Raw genomic sequence first — 14,441 nt, 5'->3', positions numbered from 1 at the left:
GGATTTATGTTAATGGTTTCTTAGAACTAATTATAATATTGTCCTTCCTACTTTTGCATGCACAGTACCCTCTGGTGGTCACACTTTGGGGTCTTTCTGGTGAAGGCTCGTAGTCTTCTTCACCTTGTACTTTCTCCTTTCCGTTTTTGTGCGTGTTCTGTCATTGTTTACCACTTCAGCAGTTTTGCTGTTTTACAAACTCAGCTGACTTAATCATTTAAGTTCTACTTTGGGCACCGTGTTCCTTCTTCAGCCTCGATTTTGCGGCTAAAGCTGAGTCTTATCACACGAGGCCGTTCCAATTGAGCAACTCATCAATCCCTTCGGCTTACTATGTTACACATTTTGTGTTTTATACTCTTTTTTTTTCAACCTTTTCACGCCTCGCCCCTCAGCGGCGCCAACGTGCCCGCCCGCCTCACGCGCCCCGTCCCGCCCGCCATGCTGCGCGGCGGGGCCGTCGCCATGGCAACGCGCCCTTGACGTCATCGCTGCGCGCGCGCGGCGCCGTCAGCGCAGGCGCAGAGGGCGCGGCCGTGGCGGTGCGGGCGGGGAGCGGGGCTGGGAGGGGGGAGGGGGGGGTCTGCTTTTTTGGGGGGGATTTCTGCTTTTTTGGGGATTTCAGCTTTTTAGGGAGGTCTGATTTTGGGGGGGGGGGGGTCTGGTTTTTTTTTGGGTGGCGGTGGTGTCTGCTTTTTGGGAGGGAGGGTCTGCTTTTTTGGGGGGATTTCTGCTCTTTTGGGGGATTTCTGCTTTTTGGAGGGGGTCTTTTTTGGGGACTTGGTGGTGTCTGCCTTTTTTGGGGGGATTTCTGCTTTCTTTGGGGGGATTTCTGCTTTCTTTGGGGGGATTTCTGCTTTCTTTGGGGCGATTTCTGCTTTCTTTGGGGCGATTTCTGCTTTCTTTGGGGCGATTTCTGCTTTCTTTGGGGCGATTTCTGCTTTCTTTGGGGCGATTTCTGCTTTCTTTGGGGCGATTTCTGCTTTCTTTGGGGGTTTTGCTCTTTTGTGGGCATCTCCTTTTTGCGGGTTCTTTTTGGGTTTTTTTTTGGGGGGAGGTCTGTTTTTTCCTGGGGGATTCTTTTTTCACGGGGGGGGGGGTTCTGTTCTTTGGGGGGGATTCTGTTCTTTGGGGGGGGGGTTCTGTTCTTTGCGGGGGGTTCTGCTCTTTGGGGGGGGTTCTTTTTTGTGGGTTGCTTTTTTGGGGGAGGTCTGCTTTTTTCAGGGGGTTCTGCTTTTTTGGGGGCTCTTTTTTGGGGAGGGTCTTTTTATTTAGGGGGGGGTCTGCTATTTTTTGGGAGGGGCCTGCTTTTTTTGGGGGGGGGGTCTGCTTTTTGGGGGATCTGCAGGAGGATGTAGGTCAGGGGGAGATGCTGGGAAGTGAGAAGGAAAGTGAGGGTCTGTGCTTAGGGCTGCTGCTGTTTTTGGTGCGGGGAGAGAAACCTCAGGGCTCAAACCACGTGAAAAACTTTCCCAAACTATCCCAGGCAACTTGTATAATTTCATTACGTTTATATATATCATATATATTTATTATATATTCCATGTTCTTGTATAATTCTTCCAGTAGTCGTGGTCCTGCGTTGCCTCTGAACCCCACCAGTACGCAGCAGGAACGTGATTTTGGTAGGAAGCAACGTTCAGTTGAAGTATTCGTCCCCAAACCCAAATCGTGTGTGTTCCCCTCTAGTGAAGAACTACGTAACGAGTTTTTAAGCGAGTGGCAGGTTGGAATGGCAAACTTTGGTGGCAGGACTGGCAGAAAAAGTCCCCGGTGTTATTTCTTTCACGTGATGAGGCATTTTGGGCGTAAAGGTTGTTAAGTTGTCAGGGGAGTGTTGGGATGTACTGGCTGGCAGGAGGCTGCTTTACAGTCAGAAAATATTTCCGCCTCCCAACAGGAGTGGGAATTTTCCCTAGAAAAGCTTCTCCCTTGCTTGGAGAAGACGGGAGCTTTGCCTCTTACCTCTGCAGGATGTTACCTTTCAAAAATGAGGCTGGGTTCTGTCTGTCTCCTTTCATCGGCACCTGGGTGGAGAAAACGGGTGCTGCTTTGCAGTAACGAGGTGCTGGTGCTGACAGCGGGGTTCGTTGGAGGAATATAAACGATTTGTACATGGTAAAAAGAATCTGTGCCTTTTTTTGTGTCCGCTAAACGACTCAAGGCCTAAAGGTAAAGCCAAGTCATATAGTTTGTTTTGCGTTACTCATTTTTCTTTAATTGTATACTGACTAAGAACCTTACTGTATAAAAGCTGACGGATTCTGTCGTTCCTCTGTGTTTGCTGTTACAGGTAATGACGGTAGAACAGAGTCCAGCGACTTCCCTCATTGACAGGACCATCAAGATGAGGAAGGAGACTGAGGCCCGGAAGGTGGTCTTGGCCTGGGGACTACTTAACGTGTCTGTTGCAGGCATGATATACACTGAAATGTGTGTTGATTGGCATATCTGACACAAACGAGCAAAGCATCCTGCTTTGTTCATCCCTAAATGTTTCCTTGGACCCAATTGCTGCTAAAAGGTAACTTACTGGTTTTCTTTTCAGGACTGGAAAACTCATAAGCTCCTATTACAACATAACATACTGGCCACTCTGGTATATTGGTGAGTTGCTGCAGCATTTAAATTAATTTTCAGGGTTCCCTTCTTTTTTTTCTTTTTTTTTCTTTTTTTCAGCTGTCACTTTTCTTGACCGAGATGTTATTTTTGAGCCAGCATTTTTTTTCTTTCTCTTCTTTCTCCTCTCCCCCCTCTCTCTTCGCTCTCTCCCCTCTCTCCTTTTCCTTCTCTTTTCTTTGAACCCAAACTTTGTTTTTCTTCCATGAAACTTTTGGGATTGTATCATTTTTTAGTGACAAGCAAGAGTGACAACAGTTTGCTTAGTTATAGCTTGAAAGGGCATGAAGAGCTCATTTGGTTCCTTAAATCTGGCTAATGTGTCTAATGTTAAAGGCTTTGGATAACCCTGCAGATTTTACTGCTATGTTACCTTGTGGTATACGTGGTGTTTCCCAATAATTAAAGTTTGTTTCAGGTGAGTAGAATCTAAGCTAGATGTATCAAATACAACTAGAGGATGAAAAGGAGCAAGAGGGAGAGAAAAATCATGAGACAAGTGACGGGTGATTTGTCAGAAGATATTTGAGAAAGTGTGAAACTGTTGCAGTAGTTCGTCCTTTTCGGGAAATAACCTTCCATTAAAAAAAAATATCTTTAGCAATATAGATTAATGTCAGTGTAGAAAGAAAAATTACCTCCGATGTTTCTTGTGTAAGAAGGTGAAGAAATCTTACATCCTTGCCCAAGCTGGTACTTACCTGAAGCACCAATAATGACGTATTTTTAATGAGTATATTCCTGTTTTTTCCAAGGCACATACTTGTATTATTCCCCGTGCTCAAACTACCCAGTATCGTAAAAGCTTCTGTGATTTTTCTAGAGCTTGCACTTGCCTCTTTGTTCAGCCTGAACGCCTTATTTGATTTCTGGAGGTACTTCAAATACACGGTGGCACCAACGAGCTTGGTGATGAGCCCCGGACAGCAGACCCTGCTGGGGCTGCAGAATGCAGGTGGGTGTGATGAGTGTCTCTGGCTGCCTTTCTCTGGTGCCCGATTCTGTAGTGAAGTGAGTTCCGAACTACCCCATCTGACACGAGCAGTAAGCTCAATTATCTGCAGCTTATTCGAACTCAGAACTCAGAACTCAAACTCAGAACTCAAACTCAGAACTCAGAAGATTCAAGTGGAAATTTGAGTGTTTGTGAGAACTGGAGGGGAAATGCACAGTAAATAAAGGGCAGGATAGCTGGCTGCTGAAGGACTGCAAAAAACTCAAATATTGTGAGGCTGGACGAGGAATTTGTGACCTGTACGTGGGACTGGGAGCAAGACAGAGAGTGCAGGTTTATATTTAATTTTAATATCCTAGTTATATGACGTGGGGTAAAGAACCAAATTAGGGGGACAGACAGGTGCTGGTGTGAAGTCTGAAAATGACAGCCTAGAGAGCAGTCACTCAGAAAGGTGATGAACATTACAGCAAATTTCTAAAGTACAGCAGAAGCTGACAAGGTAAATACAGCAGGAGCAGAATGCTAGTCCGGTGGTGTGGCCCTACAGAAAGGTACGTGGATGGCAGTAGTGCTGTATCACCGCAGCTCACGGATTATTTGCACAGATAAGTGAAAACATTCCATATACTAAAGATGCGTAAAGTATGCAGGTAGAGGAGCTGATGAAATAGGTTATGCACGGTACCCGGTAGCATTAACTGAACTGTGAAATTGAGACCCATGACCACAGCACAGTACAAATCCTATCGTCTCAGCCTTCCCTTTTCTTCTGTCAGTGGCTTGACTGTAGAGTTTTGGGGGGTTCAGATCTTTCTAACGTTCCTTCTAGCATCTTTATAAAATTGCCTTACAATAGCGTTATGTGTGTGCATTTACAGGGAGGAGGAAAGTTTGTTGCTGTTGCATCCACAACAGTAATTCTGTTTTTCCTTTTGCAGCGGTACAGACAACTCCACCCCGTGAGCTGGCAGCAAAGAAAGCCCCTTCTTCGACGCCTTCTCCTCCAATCCAGGGGCAGAGCGTGCTGAGTTACAGCCCGTCCCGCTCCCCAAGTGCCAGCCCCAAGTTTGCTACCGGTTGTATCACAGGGTACAGCCCTCAGCTGCAGGCTCTGTCAAACAACAGCGCTTCCTACAGCAGTAACCTCACCTATTCACCAAGCAGCAGCTACAGCAAGGTAACGAGCAAGGCAGCTCCAAAAGGTGAAGGTTGGATTTGCTCGTCGTGTCCTTGTGTTGTGCCATGGAAGGTGAAGAGCAGGTAGCAGAGTTGTGCTTACGTGTGTGTGCTCCGTTTGTAAGGTGGATGTAAAATTGTCACATCAGGACTTGTGTCCTCTTTCTCTGGTGCCACTTTATTTTAGAGTAGCTGGTTTCAGGACAAAGCAAAAATAAGACACTAAAATGTAAATACAAAGCAGCTAGAAAGAAAGCACAACCGAACAAGAGTCTTTTATATTAATGTAGTGTGCAAATCAAAGTGGAATTCTGTCCTATAGACACAACTGTCTGCTTTTCTTTGCCAAAGATGTCCAGCTTCAGCCCATCTCCTAGTGGATCACCGTACCCCGCGAGTATCGGACCGATGGAAAGCGGAGGGCTGAGGTCTCGGTACCGCTCCTCACCCATTCTGTATAATTCTCCTACTGGCAAAGAAGACTACATGACAGACCTCAAGTCACTGGACACCTTCCTTCGAAGTGAAGAAGAGAAACAGCACCGAGTTCAACTGGGTAAATAAACAGAACAATTTGATCTGAAAAGCTTGGCAGTGAGAAGGTGTTGCTTGGATGCAAGAGGTGCTTTTGCAGATGGAGAAAGTTGTGAAGGACTCCAGCAGAAAGCACTAGAAACTAAACCCAACTCATGTATGGTATCACCTGCGAACCTGGTAAAGGTTGAAAAGTTTAGTCTTCTACTGGATAATTAAGACATGAGGTAGAACGCCGTAATTTCTACACATCCCTATGGCTTAGGAGCTTCAGAAAGTTTGCTCCAACTCCTTATATCCCGTTGTAAAGGATCTAAAATCCTTTGTATGGGTGGGATAAGTGCGGCTGAGCGGAGGAATGGGCTTCATCCAAGTGTGTGCTGATGGGTTATGTCTGAGCGTGGGTTGGCTGTGGGGAACCAAGACAATAAGCTTTATCACCTTGATGAGAGGTATATCTTGGGGAGAAGGCGTTGCAGATAAAGAGTGAATTACCTGCAGGCAGTTCTTGTCCTCGATAGGGACAATGCTTATCGTGATAAGGAATGAAATCGGTGTTTAGGCAAACTGGCTTCAGTGTGTGTGTGTGTTCAGGGTAATTCGTGTTTGTGTCTCTAGTCAAAGCCTTGCTACGCTGACCTATTTATTGCCTGTGCTGTTGCTTCCAGAGTTACTTGGCCATAATTGTACATGCATGGTTCGTTTCAGGAAGTTCAGATTCCAGCTCTCCTTCCAGCAGCCCAACGTTTTGGAACTACAGCCGTTCCATGGGAGACTACGTGCAGATTCTGAGAAAGTTCCAGTATCAGCTGGCTTGCAGGTCCCAGGCTCCATCAGCACACAAAGATGAAGCTGATCTGAGCTCGAAACAGGCTGCAGAAGAGGTAAATTCAGCAGCGAGGTAGCCAAGAGAAAGAAGCAGGTCTAAAATAAACAGCTTCATCCAACAGTTTGGATTTGAGCTGTGTCAGAAATTTTGGAGAGAGATAGAGAAATCCTGTAGCATTTAACCCATCGTCATACAGCTTGTAAGTTCCATGTCACTGTAAAGGGACATTTCAAATTCTGAGTTGTCGTTGAAAAATGATTTCTCCCTTGGAAAGCAAGGAGTGCTCTGGATAAAATATATTTGTGACGTAAAAATTGACTTAAAGTGGATCTGTATATTTTTGTGTATTGTGTATATCTGAAGGATATAAAACATTCTCCTTCACGCTCGCATCTCAAAGAAATCTGATTTGAAGAAATATCATTTGTCTTCAATTAAATTTGATCAATTTTTTTATTTTTTTTTTTTACCTAAACCTAATGCAGCTTCCTAATTTGAATACTTTTCAAATCTATCCTACAGTTTAGACCAATGTTATCTTAGCAGAACTGAGAGCTTAAAAATTATTTTGGACTCCTGCACAGGTATTGTCCCGTGAATGAAGAGCAGGAGTGTAGTATTTAAGCTGCTGTAGAAGTCATGATGCAGCCAGCAGACACATGAATTTGGGAGCGTGTGATTTGAATTATGTGCTATAGTTAGTATCAGAAAATATTTTAGTCCCTAGAAACTCCTTTGGTGTTACCATATAATAATGTCTTTTCGATAGGTTTGGGCGCGGGTGACGATGAATCGACAGCTACTTGATCACATGGATTCCTGGACCGCTAAGTTCAGAAACGTAAGTCCTGTCCCCGAGGACTGTGTGGCTTTTAAAAACAAGCAGAGAGGAGTGGAAAAGTGCCTCCACCTCCCCTGTGTGCCTAGGGTGGCGGGAGGAATTGCACCCTCTGTTTGGGGACTGGGGTGGGCTTGTGCGAGGAGATAATGACAGCATGGTTGCGAGAAGGGAGTACGGAGATGTGTTTGCAACCTGACCTAGGTGCTTCGTGTCCTGGAAATTATGCAGTTGTAAAGTTTAGCCTCCTTTGAATGAAAAGCAGAGGAAAAAAAAAAAAAGCATCTTAGATAGGACGAGATTTGTTTTTCCTTTCAGTAACTCAGATGGCTGAGTTAATGTTTCCGCAGCGTTTCAAACTTATTCTCCTCAGCTCAAAGCGCGGAAAATTCCAACCCAGAAGTTGACTTTTTCTGACAATCCTGAGCAACGTCATAAAAATAAAAGCTAAGAATCTTGATTTTACCAATAGGACCTGCTATAGCAGAGATTTAATTGCACACGATGGCAATGTAATTAGTAAATCTAACTTTGAATCCCCTATGGTCATTAACATCTTTCAAGTATGTGGTTTTGCTTATTTAAAAGAAAAATAGTAGCAAGATGGGTGAAAAGTAAAGGCTTGTGTGAGATCCTTACTAGATTCCTGAGCATCTTTTCGAACAAGTAGGGCCAGCTTGCTTCACTTCCCGAATCCTGTCACGTACAAATACCACGTGGGGTGGTTATCAGCTCCTTGTTTTCCTGAAACCGATTTGAGAGGGAGTTGACCCATCTAAGTATAAATTATCTTTATGGATGAAGGGCTGTACTCGTAATACCCCTTTCCTCATTGTTCAGAAAAGCTTTATCTGGGACTTGCTAGAGATTTGTTTTCCTAACTCCTTTACATTGATTTTTCTGGCCTTTTAGAAGGTATTAGTCATTTAAGTTCAGCCTAAGTTGGCATTCTAATTTACTTGCTGTGCTCCGTGGTTGGTTTCAGTGTTCCTGTTGGTAAGCATTTTTGTGATTGTAACAATGAGTAGGGTGTAAGCTGAGGGTTTGTTTTTTTTCTTTTTTTAAGGTATTCTCATTGCTTCCGAGCTTTTTTGACTTTTCATTTTTCTTTCCTAGTGGATTAACGAAACTATTCTCGTGCCGCTTGTCCAAGAGATCGAGTCTGTGAGCACTCAGCTGAGAAGAATGGGGTGTCCGGAGCTGCAGATCGGAGGTAGGATGCAGCAGGAGCTTTGGGGTTCTCGGTGGTGGCTGATGGAGGGACACTCCATAGCTGGGGCATCAAATGGGTGCCATTTAAATTCAGTCTGCTGGAGGTTACTGTTCCGTTTCCATTGTGTGTTGGCGTGGGCTTGTTTCACATCATTAATTTCATTAAGCTGGAAAGAAAGGTTCTTCGAAGGACTTCTGGAAATACTGATGAAGGCATGGTGATTTTTGTCTCGTATAAAATTCATAAACCTTTTTTTTTTCCCCCTAAACTTACTCCTCAGGAATTACAGGATCAAATTATCATCCATTATTGTACATTAAACTGTCAGAAAACATTTTAAGGATAGATGTGCTGTAAACTGTTTCCAGTACTATGTGCTTTTCCAAACTCTTCCTTAAAATTAGCTCCTTTCTGAAAGAACTACTTGGGTAAAATTCTGATAAGCTAGAGCTCTCTTTTTCATTTGGCTATACAATTCTGAAGGGACTTCTCTTGTCACTTCAATCTGATATCCTCTTCACCAAGAAGAGGCTTTGATCTGCTGCCTTTAAATGAAACCCACTTTTTGTGGGCTGGCTGTGGTGTCTGCTCAAGAGCTGCCTCTGTTGTGATGCCTGGGGCAAACTGATCGCCTCCACCTGGTTACTCTCCCTGTGCTCTTCAAGGTGGATGTTGGTTCTTCATAGCTTTTACCTTCTGTAATGTAAAGCAGATGTCCACTACTTCACTGGCCTTGAACGGAGTGTTTGGGGGTGCTGTGTCACATGTTAAGTATTTCTAGGACTTCAAATAGTGGGCCAGAAAGGAGAGCTCTTTGTATTGAGGCCTGTAAGGGTGGCTGCTGATGGGTGCTGCCTGTTCTTGTGTTGCAGAAGCCAGCATCAGCAGCCTGAAGCAGGCAGCGCTCGTCAAAGCTCCGCTCATTCCTACCCTGAACGCTATCGTGCAGTACCTGGATCTCACGCCCAACCAGGAATACCTGGTCGAAAGGATCAAAGGTGCGTGGTGTCGCTGTGCTAACGTTAAAAGACTTCAGTTACTGCAGTCAGGCGCTGCTGGTGTGGGACGCTGATGTCTGAACATCTCAGCTGAAGCGCCACAGGGATGAGAGCTGCTTTTAAGTGGGAGAGACGTCTTCACAGCCTTCTATTTTTATAGCAATATCATGCTGCAGGACTTGGATGTAGCTGTTTTTAGTATTTTTAAAAGCTTTGTCTTGTGTTCCTCCTGTGTGCTGGGGTTGTAAAGTGCTGGACTTAATCCCTTCGTTAATTACAAAAAAAAATTGTCCTGTAAATTTGCTCCCCCTACATTTATATCTTTACAAGCATTTCATTAGTTGTTTTTTTTCCTATTTTGTATGCTGTAAATATGCTAGTTTCAGGGACTTCAAGCATAGAGTACCGCTCCCATATGCTTTACCCCCAGTAACTGAATAAATCTTGTTGCTTTCAGAGCTTTCTCAGGGCGGATGCATGAGTTCCTTCCGATGGAACAGAGGAGGGGATTTCAAAGGCCGTAAGTGGGACACTGACCTGCCCACCGACTCTGCTGTAAGTTTTTGAAGACAACTCAGTACAGCTGCTTAAAGTGGGTTGCCTGTCAGCATCGATTTTGGAGGTGGTGGCCAGTAAGTCTTTTGAGGAACTCGGTAAAAATCCTGTTTGCATCACTACACAGATAATCCCATTGTAGTCAGTGAGATTACATGGGGAATAATACAAATGGGATTAGACGTTGTGTTTGTTGCAAAAATGCAATTGAGTATCTTAACCTTAGGCCAGCCTCTTACTTAAACTCATCTGAAAGAATCTGAGATAACTGGGAAGCAGCCTGACAGGTAGGGGTCTTGCTGGGGCAATTCTCTTGCTATATGTAAAAACAAGAAGCAAACTTTGTGCCGTAACTAAATCTAGTGATTTCTAATGCAAGGGAAAGCTTTCAGCTTGTTCTCATTTTATTTACTGTAATGGACAAGGGAAAAATGGAGATTGGGTGGCATGTCTGCTCTTTGATTCAATATTTTTGGAGAAATTTGAAGATACTGCGTATTTTCCTTGAGACTTGTAGGGGTGCTTATCCCATTAATCTGAAAGGTCAGGATAACATGACCTACGTGTAAACAATGACTTGAAAAGTCAACATAAATTAATTAATAAAAACTAAAACCACAGAACAATCCAGGAAGTAGAAACAGGCCTTGCAGTGTGAGTCTTCAGTTAAACTCTGTATTTGAAAGTAGAGTTAGTGATTTTTTTTTCCCCCACTGTATATGGATATTCAGTTACTTGGGAGAATATAAAATGGGAAATCTGAATGTCAGAACTTTACAACTTGCTGACAAAGATACCATGAAATTCAGCTGCTGGAAGCCAAACTTGGACAAAATCAGACTTGAAATAGAATTTACTTTTCTAATTGTGAAGATGATTAAATATTTGATTGTGACTGGCTGCTGAGTAGCTCTTAAGAGCAAGCTGAACAGCTTGGAAGTGTTTAAAGATCCCAAGACAGAGTATCACACCCTCAAATTCAATCTTTTATCAAAACCAGGTAGGATAGGTAGTATTGGACAGTATAATAAACTTCCAGATAAGGTCATGCTGTAGATAACACAGAAAGTATCAATTATAGAGTAATTTGGTCACATTGCCCACGTAAAATGTTGAGAATTGGGTTAAAACATGCAGAACGTGCAGCGTTCTCACTGTTGGGTACTCAGATATTCTTCCTAGGACTTTATTCCAAAAATCTTGGCATAGTTAGTAAGGCTCATGGGCATCTCGGGTTTCTCCAATTATGTTTGTTTTGCCTGCTTTGAGCAAAAAGGAGAAATTTGCTAGATAAGGGGTAGTGTTTGCAAAGCTGCAGTTTAATTGCATCTGCTCTTCTAAGCCAAATCCTTGCAGCTAGAAGAAAACCCATCACTGAAGCAGATGGCTTGTAGTTTGTGGCCCAAATATGCTAATAAGATCCGTGACTTTGCCAAATTCTGCGAGACGCCAGGATAAAGTTCCTTGTGTGTGAGCTGAGCTCCTGACATCCAGCATCAGTTCATCACGTCGTGCCTGACGCTGTTTCCTTTACTAGAAAAAAATAAGCTTGTCTTCACCCCAGCGGCAGGCTTGGGCCACTGAAATGGTGTTTAAATGGTCCTAAACGGCGGGGTTAAGTCAGTGTTGCAACCAGGGACTATCAAGTGCCTGAGATAAGGGAAAGAAAGGCGAGGTATCATAGCACTTCGTCTCTTTCAGGACGCTAAGTGCGATCTGTTTGTGTTTACCCAGATCATTATGCATGTGTTCTGCACTTACCTTGACTCCAGGCTGCCCCCTCACCCCAAGTATCCCGATGGCAAAACCTTCACTTCCCAGCACTTCATTCAGACGCCAGATAAACCAGGTACTGGCATTTGCAGAGCGCTCGCTAAACTTGCTGCTCGGACCATGACAGCACCCTTGAAATCCCCGTTTTCTCTTAAACTTTTCATTCACAGACACTTCAAATGAAAACGTGTTTTGCATCTACCAAAGCAGCATCAACCCACCCCACTACGAGCTGATCTACCAGCGCCACGTCTACAACCTGCCCAAGGTACGATGGTCGTAGTGTTTTCCTGCTGTCAGAGGAGTGTCAGCAGATCGGCTTTTCTTCCTCTGTTTTCAGATGTTTTTAGGAACTAGCCACACGTTGACTGTTTGCATTCTCAGTGCAGAAAGCAAACGTTAGCTTGGTCCTTGATCACTACGTAGTACTTAGTCTGGTATTAAATAATACCTGTAATACCTATTTTAAGGTTCATAAGTACCTAGGCAGTAGCTTCCTGTTGGTTTTTTTTTATTTTATTTTTTATTTTAGAATAAATCATCCAAAAAAAAAAAAAAGCCATGTAATCTGTGAAGTGCATCATCATCACTGCCTGGTGCTTGTCTGTAGGAATTCTGGGGGAAAGCTTTCAGCTTCAAGATGAAAAGAGTGAAATTGTACAAATTTTGATTTTATATTGAGCCCTGGCTGTAGCTGGATCTCTGCTTTCTGAGTGTTTGGGGATAACACTCCAGCCAAAAAGCACTTTTTTTCTGAGATTTGCCTGGTGGAAAGAAGTAAAGTATTAAGGCCAAAAGCCCAACAACACACTGTGATGCCATTTTGTGATGTCCATATCGTAGCTGCTTCCTGTCCGAAGTATTGGTGGGATTCCTCATCAGTGACTTGATTTCTCACCCCTTTTCTCTTTCTGTGGACCCAGGGCAGAAACAACATGTTCCACACCTTGCTCATGTTTCTGTACATCATAAAGACAAAAGAATCCGGGATGCTTGGGTGAGTACCCAGCGCTGTCGTCGTGCTGTGGGTGAGATGCCAGGTGTCCTGTTTGAAGTGCCTCGTCTGAAGGCACTTTGAGCTGAAATTGCTCCAACATTAATGATATTAAAATCATCTCATTTGAAATAACAGCTTTTAAATAAAATTAGGTAACGTTTTATTTGTGTGAGAACGTGGTGGGGGGAAGACTTTGTGCTTTTTTTGGTCTTGTGCTGCTGGAAAATGTAGTTGAGTCCGTGCCAGGGAGCCGTGGCCTTGCCCAGCAGCCAGACTGCTGCTTTCTGGCCTGAGGTGCTCCGCTGCTTAAACCGGGAACAAATACTACCGTCGTGCCATAACCTCTTGTTTCTGGTGTGGTGAAAGCCTGAACTGTGGAAGTGGCAGCTTTTTTTTTTTTTCTGTAACGAATGTCTGGTTTGAACAGGCACTCTTATTTACTTGCATTTTAGTGTGATAACTTTGTTTCTGCAGGCGTGTAAATCTTGGCTTGTCGGGAGTCAACGTCCTGTGGATTTTTGGAGAATAACAACAACTCTGGCGGGATTCCAGGCCAGAAGAGCGATGATCTGATCTGGCTTCTCCGGCAAGACAAACCGAGCAGGATTGTTACGTTGCTGACTTGAACACAGACCTTCTCTGAAATGAGATAATTCAAGCTCTGCTTTGTGGGCAGAGGGGAAGCGTTTGTAATTCCTCCGCGGGTTTTGTGAACGTATTCTTTAAAATGTTTTGCTGTTGCAGTGCTCCTACATACGAATTCCAGGCAGGTTTTCTCTTTCCAGCCCTTCACCTGAGCGCGTCCTGCTTAGCAGGCCCTTTGCTGTTTGTGTTGCGTGTACCATTCCCTGCCAGATCCGTTTTTGTTGCTACTGTTAAGGATGATAAGAAAAACAGTAATTTTTATCCCTGACTGCTGCTAAAATTGGGTGTCGTGACCCTGCCGGCTGTGTCAGGTCTCTGTGTTGTGGCTGTAAAGGAAAGAGAAAACCATGCTGCTTTCAGTATGTAAGGTGTTTTTAAGAATATATTTTTATTTTTATAAGCAAAATAAGCATGCCAGGCACATGTGACTGTCTTACGAGCTATGAAACACTGTGGGCATCTTGAGAACAACCGCGACATTACCCTGCCTTTGCTTTTTAATTTTTTTAATTATTTATTTTTTTTAACCTCTCATCAGCTTTTCTGCTAGTAACTTCTCCTTCTGGGGGCCATACAGCCTGGCGCACAGCTTCAGCATCTCGCTGTGAGACCAGGCCGTATAAACTCAGCCCTGCTTTGGAATGGACCTTTTGGGGAAAAACACTAGCCTTTGTTTCAAAGAAGGGGTCCTGGAATTTTTGCCAAAAAAAAACTTTTTTACATGGGAATGGGGGAGAATCTGTTTGGAGCTCTGGCAAAGCAGGGTTTCAGAAGCGGACGTAGTTTGTTATTTTTATAAACAGGGATAAAAATTCATTGCTGATGGTTTTTGTGGGCTTAAGGCAAGGATGTCGCCTCGTTTCCCCCTCTGTCTCAGCAACCAACCGACCCCGGTGTTACTGTAAACTGCCAAAAAAAACATTTGTATGTCGAGGAGGGAGAATTACACGGGCCTGTCACTGGAGCCAAGCGTACCGCGTTTTGCTATGAAAATATATTTTTGTACCGTGTTTTTCGGGTTGAGCTTTGTTCTGCCAGCCTACGTCACGCACTGACCCAGAAGGGGAACTGGAATTTGTGATGGGCTCAGGACAGGCGCTGTCACTTCTCGGGCAGGCTGCTGATTTTTGGCACGAGCCAAACGTAAGAGCTGACTGTTCCTCGTGCCTCTGCCCCTCCCTGGGGAAATGCAGATTTTTCCCCGGTGACTGACAACAAAATGGCTCATTTGGTTCCTGGATTACTTGGGTTCACCTTATCAAACAGCTGTTGGGGGTTTTTCCTGTGCTTCAACATCACTAATTTA

At 44.1% G+C, this 14,441-nt stretch overlaps 1 protein-coding gene across 5 annotated transcripts; it reads left to right on the top strand.

The window, feature by feature from the left end:
• Positions 1-475: 475 nt before the first annotated feature.
• TMEM209 (transmembrane protein 209) lies at positions 476-14,145 on the top strand. 5 transcript variants are annotated; one of them, XM_040545558.1, is made up of 16 exons: positions 476-542; positions 1,567-1,625; positions 2,294-2,433; positions 2,549-2,607; positions 3,443-3,574; positions 4,516-4,754; positions 5,105-5,309; positions 5,996-6,171; positions 6,886-6,957; positions 8,071-8,167; positions 9,040-9,165; positions 9,623-9,720; positions 11,455-11,569; positions 11,664-11,761; positions 12,417-12,490; positions 12,965-14,145. In XM_040545558.1, the coding sequence occupies exons 3-16, from the start codon at positions 2,297-2,299 to the stop codon at positions 13,017-13,019; spliced, it is 1,683 nt and encodes a 560-aa protein (XP_040401492.1). In that variant the 5' UTR covers positions 476-542; positions 1,567-1,625; positions 2,294-2,296; the 3' UTR covers positions 13,020-14,145. The 5 variants fall into 5 exon arrangements, with proteins under 5 accessions (XP_040401492.1, XP_040401493.1, XP_040401494.1 ...); XM_040545559.1 differs by having other exon boundaries at positions 496-542; positions 1,570-1,625; XM_040545560.1 differs by lacking the exon at positions 1,567-1,625 and having other exon boundaries at positions 501-542.
• The last annotated feature ends 296 nt before the right edge of the window (positions 14,146-14,441 follow it).

This window comes from Cygnus olor, chromosome 1, assembly GCF_009769625.2.
Source record: "Cygnus olor isolate bCygOlo1 chromosome 1, bCygOlo1.pri.v2, whole genome shotgun sequence".
NCBI classification, from domain to species: Eukaryota; Metazoa; Chordata; class Aves; order Anseriformes; family Anatidae; genus Cygnus; species Cygnus olor.
Note: the sequence above shows the minus strand (reverse complement) of the source record. Positions and strands in the feature narration are given on the sequence as shown.

What these genes read in the sequence shown, in the direction of transcription:
- TMEM209 (XM_040545558.1), top strand. Translation starts at nt 2,297, where the DNA reads ATGACGGTAGAACAGAGTCCAGCGACTTCCCTCATTGACAGGACCATC. An exon ending in CTGGCCACTCTGGTATATTG is followed by an intron (nt 2,608 to 3,442) that starts GTGAGTTGCTGC and finishes TGATTTTTCTAG; the next exon opens with AGCTTGCACTTGCCTCTTTG. An exon ending in ACGTCTACAACCTGCCCAAG is followed by an intron (nt 11,762 to 12,416) that starts GTACGATGGTCG and finishes CTGTGGACCCAG; the next exon opens with GGCAGAAACAACATGTTCCA.